The 20680-nt window shown below is 46.2% G+C and overlaps 1 protein-coding gene across 1 annotated transcript; it reads left to right on the forward strand.

Annotated features, from left to right (window-relative positions):
- Nucleotides 1-651: 651 nt before the first annotated feature.
- Nucleotides 652-16751, forward strand: LOC308580609 (uncharacterized protein). Its single transcript, XM_081182517.1, has 3 exons — nt 652-829; nt 7655-7765; nt 12700-16751. The coding sequence occupies exons 2-3, from the start codon at nt 7705-7707 to the stop codon at nt 14499-14501; spliced, it is 1863 nt and encodes a 620-aa protein (XP_081038643.1). The 5' UTR covers nt 652-829; nt 7655-7704; the 3' UTR covers nt 14502-16751.
- The last annotated feature ends 3929 nt before the right edge of the window (nt 16752-20680 follow it).

Raw genomic sequence — 20680 nt, forward strand, 5'->3', positions numbered from 1 at the left:
AGCCTCAGCTTCAGGATCTGTCCTTCTAATGAGCACTCAGGGCTGATTTCCTTCAGAATGGATGTGTTTGATCTTCTTGCAGTCCATGGGACTCTCAAGAGTCTCCTCCAGCACCAGAATTCAAAAGCATCAATTCTTCGGAGATCAGCCTTCTTTATGGTCCAGCTCTCACTTCCATACATCACTACTGGGAAAACCGTAGCTTTAACTATACGGACCTTTGTTGGCAAGGTGATATCTCTGCTTTTTAAGATGCTGTCTAGGTTTGTCATTGCTTTTCTCCCAAGAAGCAGGCATCTTTTAATTTCGTGGCTGCTGCCTGGACGATATACGATATCTTTATTGTCATTGTCCCATACAGAACAATGAAATTGAAAAACTACATAAAACATTCAAAAACCCCTAAAAACTCTGAAACCCCATTTTAAAATACAATATACTATAGAGACTCCTTATGCTGCGTTTAGAACCAGAATTGCATTTGTGTAGAAAGTGTTTCTCAGGCGGCCAGTCCTGGCTTTTATAACCCTGTACTGTACCTTCTTCCAGAAGGCAGAAGCTGAGGAAGGAAGGGTTAAAGCGAAGCGGAGGAGAGCGATTCCTAGAGAGGAAGGAAATTGGGAAAGGAGAGGGGGGGAGCGTGTCGCAAAAGACTTCACCCCTCCAGCTTTGCAAAGGGAACCTTGGAGAGAAGTCGGAGGTTTGGTGCGCGCAAGGAGCGCAAAGAGAAGATTTTTTTTGCAAGCCGGAAGCAGGTTCCTGGAAGGTGGTGCGCCTCCACCTGGGGAAAGTGGCCTTTGTCCTTTCCACCCGGGGGTGTGTGGATCTGGTGAGCCCCCTCCTCTTGCATTTGGGTGAAGGAGACCCACAGAGAATATGGGGAGGGGGGAAATGCAAGGGAGAAAAGCGAGAGGCGGGTTGCAGAGACGCAGAGTAGCTGGACAGTGACTGGAGAGAAAACGGGCAGGGGGTTGAGCAGAGCAGGTGCCTTAAAATAATAGCATTGTAGAGTTGGAAGGGGCCCCAACCCTCTGCAATGCAGGGATATCAACTACATTGGCCTTGCATCGGTGCCTTAATTTTGTTGTTGTTGTTTAGTCGCGTCCGCCTCTTCGTGACCCCCTGGACCAGAGCCCGCCAGGTCCTCCTGTCTTCCACTGCCTCCCAGTTTGGTCAAACTCATGCTGGTAGCTTCGAGAACACTGTCCAGCCATCTCGTCCTCTGTCGTCCCCTTCTCCCTGTGCCCTCCATCTTTCCCAACACCAGGGTCTTTTCCAGGGAGTCTTCTCTTCTCATGAGGTGGCCAAAGTATTGGAGCCTCAGCTTCAAGATCTGTCCTTCCAGTGAGCTTTTTAGGATGCTGTCTAGGTTTTCATTGTTTTTCTTCCAAGAAGCAGGTGTCTTTTAATTTTGTGACTGCTGTCACCATCTGCAGTGATCATGGAGCCCAAGAAAGTATATCTTAATATATCTTGCATTGATTGAGCTCCAAGCATGAAGGGTCTGGAAACCTAGCCTTAGGAGGGCTGTCCCGTGGAAGAGGGAACATGCTTGTTTTCTCCTGCTCTGGAGGGTAGGATTCAAACCAATGGCTTCAGGTTACAAGAAAGGGGATTTATTATGTACTGAGTTGAATAGGATCCAAAAGGCAGGTCCTAGAACAATAGGATTCAGAATGCAGCAGTCTGATTGGTCCACAGGAGCCACCCAGTCCAGCCCCAGGTAGAAGTGAATCCGCAACCAGATTGGCCTACAGGTGAATCCTGGAATTAGCCAATCACGTGAGGCCCATTGTGTAAATAATGTATATAAAGCAGACATTCTGGGGGAACTTCCATTCCTCCTCACCACTATGAGCTGTCGACTCTGAGTGTATTTCAGGATTCCAACTCAACATTTTGGAAAACTTTCTGATGGTAAGAGCTGTTGGACAGTGGAACGCTTTCCCCCAGGAAATTGTGGGGAAATTGTGGACTCTCCTTCCTTGGAGGTTTTTAATCAGAGGTTCCGTCCGTCATGGATGTGTAAGAAACGTAAACATAAATCTGCCCTTATTCCCTTATGGGGGACACAAGAACCCTTATAGAGTCGTTTGCAGGTTCTCCATCAGTCAGATAAAAGAACAGAGGCCAACCAGAGAATATGGAGAAGCAAAGCAGCTCGTAAGCCTGATCTTTACTGAACTGTTGCAACAGGTTGCTCTCCTCACCTGCAGGAAAGGAGGAGGACCCAGAACAATGGTGTTCCCTCCCTTATATAGACACTTTAAATTGCCATCCCTGGAGTCCAAGCCCGCCCCCAGAAACATCATACATACATCACAGAAAGGGGTGTAGCCCAAGACCACCCCCCAGACACATCATACCGATATCACAGAAAGGGTGGTAGGGTGGTCTACAACAGAAATCTGAGTGCGTTGTTTACCTCCTGTCTGGCAGCTTACCTGTTAATGCTTACTTGATTGGATACCCTGGGGAGCCTGGCGAGTCTTTTGTAACGATAAATACTTAGTTCCTGAGCCAGGTCACAGGCTCACACCCTATTCATACACAGACATACCCTTAAGACGGGATTTGTGAAGGAAAAGACAATAGGGAGGCTTTTCCATTTTCCTTGACCTTGCAGAGAAATCATTTGGTCAGTTTGGGAGTCAAAATGCATCCGGGGCTTTTTCCTGTGCTGCTTCAGACATGTGGTTTATATATCTATGTATGGGTTTGCTTGGTACATTTATGAACATTTATTATATATATATATATATATATATATATATATATATATATATATATATATGCAGGTTTTGGTGTCTTCGGGTGTCTTCCCGTGTAAGAGTTGGGGTGTCTAGGCGACGTTTCGACGAGGTCTCACTCGTCATCTTCAGGCTGGTGCTTTCGGCTTCTTGTTACTGGAACAGAGCAGGATCTCAGTGTTTGAGTTCCTATAAATACTGTTGAGGGGGTGTGGTGTATAGCCTCCAACGTTCTGGGCAGAGAGGAAGTTCCCAGGATAGTGTGCCTTTTCTTCTTTTGTTCATTAATTACTTGAGGGATATCTTGAGTGATTTCTTGAGTGATATTCTGAGTACCACTTAGGAGGGTCATTAGGTGTGGATTAGTTGCTAAAGCTTTCGTGTCTTGACCTCTTGAGCTTGTGAAGAGTTTTTTTTTCCGAGAAGATGGTTGTACTGCAAATAGTTGTGCTCTGGCTTGGCTTCGTGTATAGGGGCGAGCTGTGGTTTTGTGCCCTGTGCCAGCCAGATCTGTGTAGGGATTGCAGGGGGGTGCAGCATCCGGAGGTGCCACTATGGTTTGGCTACTGGATGGTGTCTGTAATTTATCTGTGGAGAGGGTCTGGGTTTGGGTCTGGTGTGGTTGATTGGAGATGGCGTTCTGTGTGCCTCTGGTTCTGGTGTCGGTTTTTGTGGGGAGGGCTAATTTCCAGATGTCTGGCAGGCGGGACGTGTCGTCACGCTTGTTCATGTTGTGAGGGTGTTTCTCTATCTCGATGGCTTCCATGATTATTCTCTTGTGGTGATGTTCCATGTTAAAGAGCAATTTGGAATCTGCAAAATTAATTTCGTGTCCTGTTTCTTTCATGTGTTGGTAAAGAGAGGAAGTTTTTTCTTCTTTTTTGACGGCATTCTTGTGTTCTGCGATACGTGCATTTATTCGTCTGTTTGTTTGTCCAATGTACGTGGCTGGGCAGACTTTGCAGGGTATTTCATAGACCCCTTGGTTTTCTAACTGGATTTTATCTTTGGGGTTTCTGAGGATATTGGCTATTTTTTGGTTGGTGCAAAAGGCTGTTTTGATATTGTGTTTATGGAGGATTTTGCTAATTTTATCTGTAGTGCCCTTGATATAAGGAAGGAGGGCCATGCCATTGTTTTCTTCTGTGTCTTGGTTTTTGGGGGGTGTTTCTTTTTGGATTAGCTTCGTAACCCTGTTTTGCTGGTATCCGTTGGCGATTAACACATTTGAGAGATTCTGTAACTCAGTTGTCAAGTGGTCTTTGTCAGCCAGGCGTTTGGTTCTGGAGATGAGAGTCTTGGCTACGGAGTTTATTTGTGCAGGGTGGTGGTGTGATTGTGCATGTAAGTAGCGGTTGGTGTGTGTTTTTTTCCGGTAGATAGTGTGTCCTAGGGAGCCATCAGGTTTTTTGTAGATTAGGACGTCAAGGAAGGGAAGTTGGTTGTTGGCTTCTATTTCCATAGTGAATTGTATTTTGGGGTGTAGGCTGTTGAGATGTGTGAGGAAGCTATCTAGTTTTTCCTTCCCGTGTGGCCAAATTACAAAGGTGTCGTCAACATATCTGAGCCAAAGTTTGGGTTTGTGTTCTGACTTGTCTAAAGCATTGGTTTCAAAGTGTTCCATGTACAGATTTGCGATGACCGGAGAGAGGGGTGATCCCATAGGTGCTCCTTCTATCTGTTTGTATCTTTGTCCATTGTGGATGAAGTACGTGTTGGTTAGGCAGTGGTTGGTCAGGTCCAGGATGTATTCGGGGGGATTGTATTTGTTTTGAATGGCTGTCAAGGCTTCATTAATGGGCACTTGTGTGAAGAGAGATACAACATCGAAGCTCACAAGTAGGTCATCGGGATGTAGGTTTTGCTTCTTTATTGTTTCTATGAACTGGAAGGAGTTTGTAACGTGTGAAGCGATAGATTCTGCATAGGGCTGAAGTTGCTTAGCGAGAAATTTAGCGAGATTTTGTAGAGGTGAGCCTATGGAGCTGACTATTGGTCTGAGTGGTGTTCCTTCTTTGTGTATCTTGGGGAGACCGTAGAGTTTGGGGCATCTGGATGATTTTTCTCTGGGGATGATTCTTAGCTGGATTTCTTCACTGATAGGAGAGGCTTTTATTTTGGATTTGGTGGTTTTTTCCAGATAGGTGGTGGGATCTGTTTTTATAGGTTGGTAGGTAGGGTCTTGGAGTAGATTTGATAGTTTTGCTTGGTAGTCCGATGTGTTCATCACAACAGTGGCATTACCTTTGTCTGCTGGGAGAATGATTATGTTGTTGTCTTTCCTCAGGTTGGTGAGTGCTTTCCGTTCTTCTTTGTGTAAATTGCTTCTGGGTGGTTTGCTGGAGCAGAGGATGTTGGTGACTTCAAGTCTGATTTTATTGGCTTCATCTGGGTTGATTTTGGTTAGGCTAGCTTCGACTCCGCATATGATGTTTTCCGTGGGGATGCGTCTCGGGGCGACTGCAAAGTTGAAACCTTTGGAGAGTACTTTGGTTTCAGTTGAGGTGAGGATCCTGTCTGATATGTTATGTACTGTTTGTTTCATGGGTTGTTGTGGAGGGTGGCTGGGCTTCTGGCGTTTCTCTAGTTTGTGGAGTTTGTTGGTGTGTGTGTCTGTCTTGTAAGAGGACTCAGTTTCAGCTCTCCAAACGGCTAGTTGTTTGCATTTGTCCCAGAGTGCAGGGTGGATTTTGTTACAGAGTTTGAGGTGAAGAGTGAGCAGATCTTTGTTGGTTTGGTTTAGTAGGTATCTTTTCTTATGTAGTTCGTTTCTGATTAGGGATAGTTCAGTTCGTTTCAGGATCCTTTCGGTAGCTGGGGTTTTAGAGTGGAATTTAAGTTGGAAGCATGTGGGAATTAAGTTGTTGTCTCGGCAGTTGCGTAGGAACAAGAGATCACATAAGATGGTGGCTCTTCGGATTTCTAGTTTCTCGTAGGTTCTTGTCAGCTGGAAGGTTTCCTCCCCGTAGAGGTGAGATATTTGCTTTCGTAGATTTTCACGGGTACAGGAATGCAGGTTTTGGTGTCTTCGGGTGTCTTCCCGTGTAAGAGTTGGGGTGTCTAGGCGACGTTTCGACGAGGTCTCACTCGTCATCTTCAGGCTGGTGCTTTCGGCTTCTTGTTACTGGAACAGAGCAGGATCTCAGTGTTTGAGTTCCTATAAATACTGTTGAGGGGGTGTGGTGTATAGCCTCCAACGTTCTGGGCAGAGAGGAAGTTCCCAGGATAGTGTGCCTTTTCTTCTTTTGTTCATTAATTACTTGAGGGATATCTTGAGTGATTTCTTGAGTGATATTCTGAGTACCACTTAGGAGGGTCATTAGGAGGCTCACACCACCACTTAGGAGGCTCACACCACCACCCTGCACAAATAAACTCCGTAGCCAAGACTCTCATCTCCAGAACCAAACGCCTGGCTGACAAAGACCACTTGACAACTGAGTTACAGAATCTCTCAAATGTGTTAATCGCCAACGGATACCAGCAAAACAGGGTTACGAAGCTAATCCAAAAAGAAACACCCCCCAAAAACCAAGACACAGAAGAAAACAATGGCATGGCCCTCCTTCCTTATATCAAGGGCACTACAGATAAAATTAGCAAAATCCTCCATAAACACAATATCAAAACAGCCTTTTGCACCAACCAAAAAATAGCCAATATCCTCAGAAACCCCAAAGATAAAATCCAGTTAGAAAACCAAGGGGTCTATGAAATACCCTGCAAAGTCTGCCCAGCCACGTACATTGGACAAACAAACAGACGAATAAATGCACGTATCGCAGAACACAAGAATGCCGTCAAAAAAGAAGAAAAAACTTCCTCTCTTTACCAACACATGAAAGAAACAGGACACGAAATTAATTTTGCAGATTCCAAATTGCTCTTTAACATGGAACATCACCACAAGAGAATAATCATGGAAGCCATCGAGATAGAGAAACACCCTCACAACATGAACAAGCGTGACGACACGTCCCGCCTGCCAGACATCTGGAAATTAGCCCTCCCCACAAAAACCGACACCAGAACCAGAGGCACACAGAACGCCATCTCCAATCAACCACACCAGACCCAAACCCAGACCCTCTCCACAGATAAATTACAGACACCATCCAGTAGCCAAACCATAGTGGCACCTCCGGATGCTGCACCCCCCTGCAATCCCTACACAGATCTGGCTGGCACAGGGCACAAAACCACAGCTCGCCCCTATACACGAAGCCAAGCCAGAGCACAACTATTTGCAGTACAACCATCTTCTCGGAAAAAAAAACTCTTCACAAGCTCAAGAGGTCAAGACACGAAAGCTTTAGCAACTAATCCACACCTAATGACCCTCCTAAGTGGTACTCAGAATATCACTCAAGAAATCACTCAAGATATCCCTCAAGTAATTAATGAACAAAAGAAGAAAAGGCACACTATCCTGGGAACTTCCTCTCTGCCCAGAACGTTGGAGGCTATACACCACACCCCCTCAACAGTATTTATAGGAACTCAAACACTGAGATCCTGCTCTGTTCCAGTAACAAGAAGCCGAAAGCACCAGCCTGAAGATGACGAGTGAGACCTCGTCGAAACGTCGCCTAGACACCCCAACTCTTACACGGGAAGACACCCGAAGACACCAAAACCTGCATTCCTGTACCCGTGAAAATCTACGAAAGCATATATATATATATATATATATATATATATATATATATATATGACCTTAAATTTTTTATTTCAGTTGCTTTAGCTGAGATTCCTGCATTGCAGGAGGTTAGACGAAATTACTCTTGGTATCTCTTCCAGCTGTGCAGTTTTATGATTCTATGACATCAAGGGGCTTGCCCAGAAAAAGAGATGGCAAGTTGTAAATATTAACTAACTGGAGGATATTTCCCCTTCTCTTCCAGGATCCTGTGCCTTTGAAGTGGAGGCTGTACATTTCACCGAGAATACCCTGATGGATCCGGACCCAAGGGAAGCCCTGGAGGAGGAGAAGCCTGGAATCGTGGCCTTTCTGGGTAAGAGCTCCCTTTCTCCTTGGTTGATGGCGAAAAACAATAATTACAGACTATTTTTCCCCCTTTTCTTGTATGTATCCTTGCTACATAAATAGCAACACCCTAGAGGTCCCAGGCCCTAAGGAAGTTAGATTAGCTTCAACCAGAGCCAGGGCCTTTTCAACTCTGGCTCTGGCCTGGTGGAACGCTCTGCCTCATGAGACCGGGGCCCTGCAGGATCTGATTTCTTTCCGCAGGGCCTGTAAGACAGAGTTGTTCCGCCTGGCCTTTGGCTTGGAGTCAATTTGATTCCCTCCCCCTCTTTCTTTTTTCCTTTCTCCTCCTGCGATGAGGCTGCATTTTAATGTTTTAATGTTACTGTCAGAGCTGCTTCCAGATCCTAGCTCACAGAGGATCACGCTAGCCAGCAATCATTAAGTAAAAGTCTTTATTGAATTACAGTTTCCATTCTCAAGCTGCTGCGTGCAACTCTACGTCTAGTGGCTAGATCGGCGAAGCTCCGTCTGAGTCTCCGCCCCTTGTGCACCAACTTAATATCCTAGCCCTGCTCCACCTTTTCCGCCTGACTGTTCTCCTCTGGGTCCCTCTGCTCCCCGGGGTCTCTTCCTTCCTGGATTCTTCTGACGCCGACCCCCCGGACCCCCCTGTCTCCTTGCGCCGGGCTTTAGGACCTGGCTCTCTTTCAGGGCTGCCTACTGCGCCACTTTCCTGTGCATTTGAACTTGGCGCGCGCGCCCAACCTTCCACTTTCCGTCTGACCGTTTCTTCGCTCCCCGATGGAGGTGTGGCCACTCCTGACTCATGCCCTTCCCCCTGTTGTGAGCTGCCAGCGCTTGCTCCCTGGCTCCCTTCCTCTTCCCTGCTCTCTGGCGGTGACGCTGGTCCCAATTTCCAACTGCTCTCCTCTGAGTCCCCTCTGGCTCTATCTTCCTGGGGTGCCCCCCTAGACTCCCCCCTTGCCCTGGCCACTGGTGCTCCTTTCTGTGAATCTTCTGATTCACTGGAAAGGCTCGGAGATCTCGGGTCGTCGTCATCACTCATCTTTTCTTCTGCCTCCTCCCCTTCGCTCTCTGTTTCCTCCCTTGCTCTTGCCTCTGCTCCTGAACCCCTGACAGTTATGATGTTGTATTTTAATCTTGTTTTTAAGTTGTATTCATTCAACTTGTTTTTATTATTGCTTGTTAGCAGCCCTGAGCCCGGCCTTGGCTGGGAAGGGTGGGGTATAAATAAAAAATATTATTATTATTACATTTCGTCACCCTGCATCTTTGCCTTCCAGCCTGGCTGGGCTTCCGGGGTTCCTTTCCAGGAATCTCTTAAGCTGGCAGGCCTTTGTCAAAGCCACAACAGATGGTGGCAGGCTTGGATGTTGGATGTTCACCGCCTTCCTTGATTTTAGAAGAAGCTGGAGGGAGCCCCAAGGTTGCAGTCTCATATGGACACATAAGAGCATCAGACATGCCCTGTTTTTGATCAGGGAAAGGAAGGAGATTAAATTATTTTTTATTATTAGTCGCACTCTTTCATAGGCGCCGACTCCATGGGGCCTGAGGGGGCCCGAGCCCCCTCAAAAATTCGTTTGGGGGGCTCCGCCCCCCCAATAATCTCGAGCGCCCCTCCAGCAGAGCGCCACCGCCGCCCCTCCCCCAGCCCAAAATGCACAGGGTCAGGCTGCATGCCTCCTGCCCTCCCTCCCGAGCAAAAGCTCCACCCAATTTCCTTCGGAGCTGATTAATAGGCGCAGCACGCTCTCCCCTATTCGCTCACGAGGAGGCGGCGCCACTTTATCTGCATATTCATGAGCTTATTTATTATTCATGAGCTTTCGCGGGCTTCCCCAATATTTTTTATAAGTCGGCGCCCCTGTACTATTTTGCTTCTTGCCCCCAAATCCTTCCCTTGCCCCCATAAGACCTAATCTCCAGCCTCAATCTTTTCCTGTATGTGGGAGGTGATTAAATAATAATAATAAATTCCAGACTTTCCACCTTCCCCCTCCTTACTCACAAATCCTTCCCCTGCACTTAGTCTTTCCCCCTCATCCTCTTAGTTTCACATCACATTCTCCCTCCCTGATGCTCCAAAATCCCAACCCTAGAGAATGGTGTTCAAGAAAGAATAAGAGATTCTATTCTATTCTATTCTATTCTATTCTATTCTATTCTATTCTATTCTATTCTATTCTATTCTATTCTAGTTTTTATTAAAATTTTCTGTTTTACAATTTTGAATACGTACTCATTTAAACATCCTTAGGATAACAATGACTTCCCTTCTTCTCTTTCCATGGTTCATTTTGCTAATCATAAATCCCTGCATATTTTACAGAAACTGTACCATTCAGTATTCCATTATTACATCCATCAAAACTTATTTACACTGTTGAATTTATCTTAATGCTGCCAGCGTTTTCAGGTGTGCACAATTTCCCCTCCTATATTCAATAAACATTTTCAAATCTTTTCTAAACGTATGTTCTTCTTGTTCTCTTATTCTATATGTTAAGTCTGCAAGCTGCACGTATTCCATCAGTTTATGTTGCCATTCTTCTTTAGTTGAGACCTCGCTTGTTTTCCATTTTTGGACAAACAAAACACAGGCCGGAGTAGTGGCATACATAAATAACCTTTTTTGACACCTGGGAATTTCTGTCTGAATTATCTCCAACAAAAAGGACTCTGGTTTTTTGGGTGAAAGTGCTTTTAAACACCCCCCCCCCCAAATTCATTGTGGATTGTTTCCCAATACGTTTTTTTACCCTTTTACAGGTCCACCACATATGAAAGAACGTTCCCTCAATTTCCTTGCTTCTCTGTATTCTAAAAGGGCAAGGAGAGAGGTTTGCCTAAAAGCAAACTTCCTTCAATCTTGAGTCCTTCTCTTGTCGGACTACAATCCCCATCATCCTTAGCCAGCATGGCCAGCAATCAAGGATGATGGGAGCTGTAGTCTCAACAACACCTGCAGTTTGGGGAAGGCTGGCATGAATTTTAGCAACTTAACGGCGTAATCCTGTACATGCCCATCTGATTCCGAACCAGGTTTTAAGGACCTTCTATTAGTTTGCAAAGCCCCAAACAACTTAGGTCCAGGCTACCTCAGGGACCGCCTCGTGGCGATCACACACAGGGGCACCGGACGTTTGACGGTCTATTGACCCTGTGCCGCCTCTGCCATTGCTTTTTCCGCTGCCACCACCCCGTATCTCACGGGGACACATGGAGTCCTGTCAGTTGTTAACATAAACAAATAATCAAGTTTATTTTTAAATGCAGGAACAAGCTTATGGTTTCAGTTAATTTTACTTGGCAGTTTCTTATTCTTAGTTCCTAACAACTTCAAACTGGTTCCAGTTACAGATAGGTAGCCATGTTGGTCTGCCATAGTCAAAATAAAAAAATTCCTTCCAGTAGCACCTTAAAGACCAACTAAGGTATCTGAAGAAGTGTGCATGCACACGAAAGCTCATACCAAGAACTAACTTAGTTGGTCTTTAAGGTGCTACTGGAAGGAATTTTTTTATTTTAACTTCAAACTGATTATTCCCAACTATCTACCTGACTCCACCTCACAAGTCCTCTCACTCTCTCACAATACAACTCTACCAACCCACATCTAAACCTCCCTCTTCCTTCTTCAACTCCCAAACCTCAACTCTCAACAACCCAAACCTCAACTCAACTGACTTTCAAAACCTCCCACTCTAACTTTTACTCCCCCCTTGCATTCTCACTGGCCAAACACATCACACCTATTTTAACCCTTTCCTTCTGACCCACCCTAGGAGGCAAACGCCTGAATTACAATTAAAACCTACTTCAGTGATCTCAAGGTTGCCCGGAGTAGCATTTTTCAGCCACCAAATGCCTGGGTGAACAGGAATCGTTTCTTTTCTTTTTTGATAATAATTTTTATTAGTTTTGAATTATAATTCAATAATAGCCTCATTATAACAATACCAATTCATAATACAATTACTAATACCAATCATTCAAATACCGAATTATGTAATTTAGATAAGGCGTGTTAAAATTGATGGTTTGATGATTTCCCCCCCCTGCGTTCCAAAATCTTATAAATTTCAATTACATTCCGGTTGTCATAATAATCCCTTATACAACAACTGCAATATTAATAGCTTCTATTCGTATTGACACCTTAAATGATTTATAAAATATAGCACTCAAACTATATCCTTGTTCTTCCTGTGTGTGGCAGTTATTCTGTCCATGGTGTTTCTTCCTGTCCCTGTAAAATGTTATGTCTATCTTTTCCTGGTTGTTGCTGTTGCCTTGGGCGGAGCAGATATCCCATTGTTGTTCCATAAATATCTCCCTCACTCTGTCCCATCCGTTGTTGTTTTGCAAAACAAGAATGTTTTCAGATTCCTCCTGAAAGATAATAATGATAGAGGCAGGCTCACCTCACTAGGGAGGGCATTTCCACTATTGGGGAGCCACCACCGAAAAGGCCCTGTCATTTGTCAAAATTACAAAGAGGTACTCACTGTTCTGACCCTTGCCACGAAAAAGGTTGTCCGCCCCGTGCTCCTTCTTTGATATCAGACTCTTATTTCCCATTTGGGCTGTTACTAATTAATTGTCTCTCCTTTTTCCTGAACGCTCTGTCACAAGAGACTAGGGCCCTGACATCTTTCCGCAGGGCCTGCAAGACAGAGCTGTTCCACCAGGCCTTTGGTCAGGGCTCAGCCTTACTCCCCCCTCTGGCAATCTGCACAGAATTTTGCTTAACTGTTGCCATCAATTTGATTTTAATTAATTTTTATAATGAAATGTTTTTAGAATATTGGATTATTTGATTGTTGTTAGCCGCCCTGAGCCCGGCTTTGGCTGGGGAGGGCGGGATATAAATAACATTTATTATTATTATTATTATTATTATTATTATTATTATTATTATTATTATTATTCCAGGACATGACAGGAGAGAGAGGGAGAATGAAGATGAACCACACAGGGTGTTGTTAGACAGAACCGGATGTGAAGAGGAGGAAGAAGGGAGAACAAAACCTGAAGTGAAACACATACTAAGCGAATCCTCTGCTTTTCAGAGCGCTGAGATTTCTGAAATCCCAGTCCAAGAAAACATAGGCGAAGGAGAGGAAAGGAGCCAGTGCCTTGTGTGTGGGGAAAGCTTTACCTGCAAATTGAGCCACATTGCTCATTGGAAAATCCACACAGGGGAGAAACCATTTAAATGTTCGGACTGTAACAAAAGCTTCAGCGATAAGTCAACCCTTAGAAAACACCAGAGAATCCACACGGGTGAGAAACCATATAAATGCATGGAGTGCGGACAGAGCTTCAGTCAGAGCACAAGCCTCACTTCCCATCACAGAATCCACACAGGGGAGAAGCCCTATAAATGCTTGGAGTGTGGAAAGTGTTTCAGCACTTGTAAATATCTCACGATTCATCAGAGAATCCACACAGGAGAGAAACCATTTAAATGCCTGGAGTGTGGAAAGAGCTTTAACAGGAGAGATGCTCTTACTTCACATCAAAAAATCCACACAGGGGAGAAACCATACAAATGCTTGGAGTGCGGAAAGTGTTTCAGCAACAGCAAGTATCTCACTTCACATCAGAGAATCCACACAGGGGAGAAACCGTTTAAATGTTTGGAGTGTGGAAAGTGTTTTAATAAGAGGGATGGCCTTGTTGCACACCAAAATATTCACAGAGGGGAAAAACCATATAAGTGTTTGGAGTGTGGGAAGAGCTTCAGTAGCAGCAAGTACCTGACTTCTCATCAAAGAGTCCACACAGGAGAAAAACCTTTTAAATGTGTGGAGTGCGGAAAGAGTTTCAGGCAGAAGATAAATCTCACTACCCATCAACGAACTCACACAGGGGAGAAACCGTATCCGTGCTTGAGGTGTGGAAAAAGTTTTAGCCAGCAGACTAACCTCACTGCACATCAGAAAATCCACACAGGGGAGAAACCCTATAAATGTTTGGAGTGCGGAAAGAGGTTTAATCATAGCACAAGCCTCACTCACCATCAACAACTTCACACGGGAGAGAAACCCTATAAATGTGTGGAGTGCAGGAAGAGCTTCAGTACGAGCGCCAGCCTTACTTCACATCAAATTATCCACACGGGGGAGAAACCCTATAAATGTCTGGAGTGTGGAAAGCGGTTTAGCGATCGCAGAAACCTCCGTTCACATCAGAGAATCCACACAGGGGAGAAGCCGTATGTGTGCTTGGAGTGTGGAAAGAGGTTTAGTCATAGAACCAACTACAGTTCACATCAGAAAATCCACACAGGGGAAAAATCTTTTAAATGCTTAGAGTGTGGAAAGAGTTTCTTTTTCAGCACCAGTCTGATTTCGCACCAAACTCTCCACACAGGGGAGAAACCGTATAATTGTATGGAATGTGGGAAGAGCTTCAGTAGCAACAAATACCTCACAGCTCACCAACGAATCCACACGAGGGGGAAGCCATTTAAGTGCTCAGAGTGCGGAAAGAGCTTCCGTCAGAGTTCAGACTTCACTTCTCATCAGAGAACCCACACAGGGGAGAAACCGTACAAATGTCTGGAGTGTGGAAAGAGGTTCAGTACTAGCAAATACCTCGCTTCCCACCAACGGATTCACAGCGGGGAGAAACCATATACATGCTCGGAGTGTGGTAAGAACTTCACACACAAGACAAATCTCACCAAACATCAGAGAATCCACAGAGCAGATAAACCGCAGAACTGTTAAGGAATGCAGAATTTGTTTCATCTAATCCTGAGGTCTGTTTTGGAATTGCTGTTGGTGAATGTACTGAATCTTAATCCAAGATGGAGGCACTATTGCTAGGGGTGCTGGCGACTTTGAGACTGGGTTTCTCTTCCACCTTTAGAAGCAAAATCTGAAGCTTAGGGATACTCCTTCAGCTCCTAGGTTTTGCAGCTGAAGATAAGGCCTACTCTCCCTTGCTGTACCCTTTCAAGATAAACCTCACTACACATCACGGAAAAGGAAAACAAAAATTCCTGAATTGTTGGGTTAGGCAACGCAACGCATCCTCAATTCTCATCCACAAATTCACTCAGGAGAGAAATGAGATAACTGATCTGAGTTTCAAATCAGAACCAGTGAAGGCGGTGAAGGTCCTGTGTGAGTGCCTGGAGGCTGTTGGAGGATGGATGGTGGCTAATGGATTGAGGTTGAATCCTGACAAGACAGAAGTACTGTTTTGGGGGGACAGGGGGCGGGTGGGTGTGGGGGATTCCCTGGTCCTGAATGGGGTAACTGTGCCCCTGAAGGACCAGGTGCACAGCCTGGGAGTCATTTTGGACTCACAGTTGTCCATGGAGGCGCAGGTCAATTCTGTATCCAGGGCAGCTGTCTACCAGCTCCTCCTGGTACGCAGGCTGAGACCCTACCTGCCCACAGACTGTCTCACCAGAGTGGTGCATTCTCTAGTTATCTCCCGCTTGGACTACTGCAATGCACTCTACGTGGGGCTACCTTTGAAGGTGACCCAGAAACTACAACTAATCCAGAATGCAGCAGCTAGACTGGTGACTGGGGGCGGCCGCCGAGACTACATAACACCAGTCTTGAAAGACCTACATTGGCTCCCAGCATGTTTCCAAGCACAATTCAAAGTTTTGGTGTTGACTTTTAAAGCCCTAAACGGCTTCGGCCCAGTATACCTGAAGGAGCGTCTCTACCCCCCTCGTTCTGCCCGGACACAGGTCCAGCGCCGAGGGCCTTCTGGCAGTTCCCTCACTGAAAGAAGCAAAGTTACAGGGAACCAGGCAGAGGGCCTTCTCGGTAGTGGCGCCCGCCAGGTGGAATGCCCTCCCATCAGATGTCAAAGAGATAAACAACTACCTGACATTCAGAAGACATCTGAAGGCAGCCCTGTTCAGGGAAGTTTTTAATGTATGACATCTTAGTGTATTTTTGGTCTTTGTGGAAGCCGCCCAGAGTGGCTGGGGAAACCCAACCAGATGGGCGGGGTACAAATAATAAATTATTATTACAGAAAGCGCTACGCCAGGGAAAAACCATATAAAAGCCTGGTGTACAGAAGGAGTTTTTCTTGGAAGACCATGGTCACTAAACATCAAAGAATCCACACAGCAGAGAAACGACAGAAAAGCCAGGGGTGCAGAATGACTCGGAGCTGAACTGATTTCCCTCTGGTTTTCTTAAACTACGTGCTCCTTGGTTGGGGCTGGTGGAAGTTGTAATCTGAGGGCACCAGGTTGGGGAACAGCTGAACTATAGTCACAGCACAATCCCCGAGTTAATTCTGGAGTGGCCAGTATTGACTGTATTGAATTCTAATGGACATGAGAGAGCTGCTATTGGCTTAGATTCTTGTGGGGCTCCCCCTCGTTTGAATGGAGTTTACACCATACATTTAATGTATGCCACTTTTAAAATTCGTGGCAGAGAGTTGTTAGGAGAGCGTCTGTTCCCATCAGAGAGCTACAATTCCCAGAGTTCCCTGTGAAGACTGACCGTGAAACCAGTCTGGGAATTGTAGTTCTGTGAGGGGGCATCTCTAAACGCCTCTCATAATTGATGTGTACACTTAACTGAAATGTGTTACTGAGCTTACTGAAAACGTATTGTCGTCATGACCGTTTAGTAATAGGCAAATTAATGCATCTAGCTGAAAGTTGTTAGGAGACCCCAAATTCTCCTTACAGAGCTGCCAGTCTTGGAGGTCCCTGTAAAGAAGAACTGATTGTTAAATCCCTCTGGGAACTGTGGCTCTGTGAGAGGAATTGGGAGTCCCAGTGCGGATTATAACAAATAAAACACAGTTAGAATCATAGAATCGCAAGGGTCTTCTCGCTCAGGAATTCTGCCCCAAGCCGTCCTTAGGTGGGCTCGAACCACCAACCTTTTGGTTAACAGCCAGAAACACTCACTTATTGGCCCATGAGACTTTAAAGCAACTTACGAATCGCAGAATAAGATGGGTCCTAAAAATAAAGATCTGAGGTGTCAAAAACCAGGGCAAAGAGTATTGCCTTTTGGGGGTGGGGTGGGGATTAATCAGAAAAGTCTCTCAAGTCAGTGGTCCCTAAACCTTTTCTCCCATGAACCACTTGGAAATGGATGAGGGTCTTGACCAGGGGTCAGCAAACTTTTTCAGCAGGGGGGCCGGTCCAGTGTCCCTCAGACCTTGTAGGGGGCCGGACTATATTTTTTCTGGGGGGAAATGAACGAATTCCTATGCCCCACAAATAACCCAGAGATGCATTTTAAATAAAAGGACACATTCTACTCATGTAAAAACACACTGATTCCTGAACCATCCGTGGGCTAAATTTAGAAGGTGATTGGGCCGGATCTGGGCCCCGGGCCTTAGTTTGCCTACCCATGGTCTTGACAGATCTCCCCAAACACTCTCCCCTCCCCACAACACTTTTTGGTGCAAATCCATCATTTTAGAGAAGCCATTTTAAGATCCCACATCTATCGTGGCACAAATTCCCCCTGCCATTTAAATGGATTAATGCCTTTCTCCCTTTATTCATACATGTTCCAGAAATTCACATCCCTACAATTAATTTAGGAGTGAGGTTTGGCTGTAAAATTGCCCACTGGCATTTCACACCCGGGCCGCAGGCCTGAGTAGGCCAGCAGGTCGACCTGTGGAGCATTTCCCCGTTGCTACAAGACCAATTGCTTGATAAAATATATTTGTATATCACCATTTCATTTTTAAAAATATTGACGTGGTTTACAACAATTAGAGCACAATAAAGAAAAATACAAAAAATTGACGCAGATCGCCAGCTATTAAAGAAAACACTTTTCTTTGATGGTCTGCATAACCCTGGAGGCAAAGACATGCTGAAGATTGTCTTGTGTTCTCTATTTAAATTACAGTAGAATCGTTGAGTTGGAAGGGACCCCAATGCAGGAATCTCAACACGCTGACGCCCATCCAATTTGAAACCATACCAGACCCTGCTTAGCTTTGCAAATGTGCTAGCAGTATTTCTATACTTTGCAAATGCCTCTATTTACTAGTGCATGTAAATGTGGAGCAAATCTGCAGACCCTTGTCAACGCCTTACTTAGGTCGGGACCAGGGATCTTGTATTTTTTTCCTGTAGAAGATATAATCGAAGGGTCGGTAGCCTTTGCCTCATCCAGATGATGAACTACCATTTTCATCATCCCTGACTACAGTGGTGCACCGCAAGACGAAATTAATTCGTTCCACGAGTTTTTTCTTCTTGCGAGTTTTTTGTCTTGCGAAGCATGGTTCCCCATAGGAATTCATTGAAAATCAATTAATGCGTTCCTATGGAGACTGCCTTCAGACCAGGTCCGGGGACAGTCTGTCCCCGGACCTCTTCTGAAGGCAGGCCGGGGGAGAACGGCAAGTTCTGGGGACAGAGGTGAAGGGGCAGCGCTCCTTCGCCTCTTTCCTCGAACCTCTTCTGTAGGCAGGCGGGGGGAGAACGGCTTTTCTTCCCACGCCAGCCTTCAGAAGGCTGTTCTGAAGGCTGGCGGTGGGAAGAAAAGCCCTTCTCCCCCCACCGGACTTCAAAAGAGCTGCGGGAAGTCCGGCTGGGGTCCAAGGGATTCCCTCCCAGCCGCCCGCGTTTAAAAGCACTCTGGGCAAAGCAGCGAAGTGCGCTGCTTTCCCTGAGCGCTTCTAAAGGCGGGCGGCGGTGAGGGAATCCCTTGGACCCCAGCCAGACTTCAAAAGAGCTTCGGGAAGTCCGGCGGGGGGCCAAGGGATTCCCTCCCAGCCCGCCCCGCTCCGCTGAAGTTTAGAGGGAGCCTGTGGGGAAGAACTCAAAAAAAAAAATTCGTTTTGCGAGAAAGGCCCATAGGAAAATTTGTCTTGCGAAGCGGCTAAAAAATCAGAAAACCCTTTCGTCTTGCGCGTTTTTCGTTGAGCGAGGCATTCGTCTTGCGGGGTACCACTGTATTGGCAAGGGATGATGGGCATTAACGTTTATTTGTTCATTTATTAAATTTCTATACAGTGGACGCTGTTTATTTGTTCATTTATTAAATTTCTATACAGTGGTACCTCGGGTTAAGAACTTAATTCGTTCTGCAGATCCGTTCTTAACCTGAAACTGTTCTTAACCTGAAGCACCACTTTAGCTAATGGGGCCTCCTGCTGCCTCCGCGCCGCCGCCGCACGATTTCTGTTCTCATCCTGAAGCAAAGTTCTTAACCCGAGGTACTATTTCTGGGTTAGCGGAGTCTGTAACCTGAAGCGTATGTAACCTGAGGTACCACTGTACAGTGGACGCTCTGGTTACGAATGTGATCCATGCGGGATGCACATTCGCAACCTGCAGCGGCGCGTCTGCGCAGGTTGCAATTTGGCACTTCTGCGCATGTGCAAAGCGTGGTTTAGCGCTTCTGCGCATGCGTGACCGCCGAAACCCGGAAGTAACCCGTTCCGGTACTTCCAGGTTTTGGCGGGTCCGTAACCCGAAGAAACGCAACCTGAAGCGTCTGTAACCTGAGGTATGACTGCTGCCAGCATCCTAGGATCAGAAACAAGCCCTCTTTCAATGGCCATGGGTTGGCTTGTGAAGCAAAGGCCTGGGAGAAGAGGAATGTTTTTGCCTGGCGCTGATGTAAAGAAGGCGCCAGCTAAGCCTCCCTGAGGAGAGCATGCCACAAATGGGGAGCCATCACAGAAAAGGCCCTGTTCTCGCGTTGCCACTCTCTGAACGTCTCGTGGAGGAGGCACATGAAGAAGGCCCTCAGATGATGGTCGCAGGGTCCATGTTGGTTCATATGGGGGAGAGGCGGTCCTTGAAACCTGCTTGTTCCTCAGCCCTGGCATAACCTAAACAGATTCCCAGGTGGGGTGGCGTTACCATGCCAGTGGTGGCCAAAACTGGGTGGGGCACAGTGGAGGCAGGACATAGCTACCATGCCTACCAGCCACTGCTAACATTATCCTCCATGAATTACCGTATTTTTCGAACTATAGGACCCACTTTTTCCCCTCCAAAAATGAAGGGGAAATGTGTGTGCGTCCTATGGGGCGAATGCAGGCTTTCGCTGAAGCCTGGAGAGCGAGAGGGGTCGGAAGCTCTCCGCAAGGAAGCCCTCCGCAAGCCGTGGGAGCCCGGCGCAAAGTTGCAGGCTTGCGGAGAGCTGCCTGCATCCCGAAGCCCGCGGCGCGCTGAGAAGCACGCTCCAGGCTTCGGGCAGATATCCACAAACCTGGGGAGACTGGTGCGATTTCCCTCCGGGCTCCCTAGGCTTGTGGATAGAAGCCTGTTCTGGGGGCTGGGAAGGCTCGGGCTTCCCCCGCCCCAGCTCCGCGCCTGGGGGGGAAATAATTGTTTTCCCTTTATTCCCTCCCCCCAAAAAAACTAGGTCCGCCCTATGGGCCGGTGCGCCCTGTGGGGCGAAAAATATGGTAGTTTAATCGCACTTGGAATACTCTGAATGCCAGTTAAACTATGGAACTCACTGCCACAGGAGGCAGTGATCACCGGTAGTAAGGGTGGCTTTAAAATACAAGAATCTGTAAGGATTATTTTTTTAAAAAATAATAATAATATTTTGCTCTTTATATTTTGACATTTACCTTTTGCACCCACCTGTCTCAGAAAACATAAGTAAAGCACTTAATCACTTTCTGCCCTATTGCAACACTGCTTATGGTTTCTGTTGTTTAAACTTGCCTACTTTTGTTTTCTCTTGGCCTACAAGCAACTGGATTTGTATTCGGCACAGCAATTTCGGAACCGTTTTCGTAATACTGAAACTCGGTAATAATAAGAGAATAGTAATAAATAAAAGAGAATTAGACAAATTTCTGGGGGAGAGGGCTATTGCTGGAAACCCCAAGAGGGGAGTGTGCTCCTGTGTTCGAATCCTGCTTCCGGGTTTCCCTCAGGCATCTAGTTGGCCGCTGTGAAAACAGGATGCTG

The sequence above is a fragment of the Podarcis bocagei genome (assembly GCF_964188305.1).
Source record: "Podarcis bocagei genome assembly, chromosome: 2".
Lineage (NCBI taxonomy): Eukaryota > Metazoa > Chordata > Lepidosauria > Squamata > Lacertidae > Podarcis > Podarcis bocagei.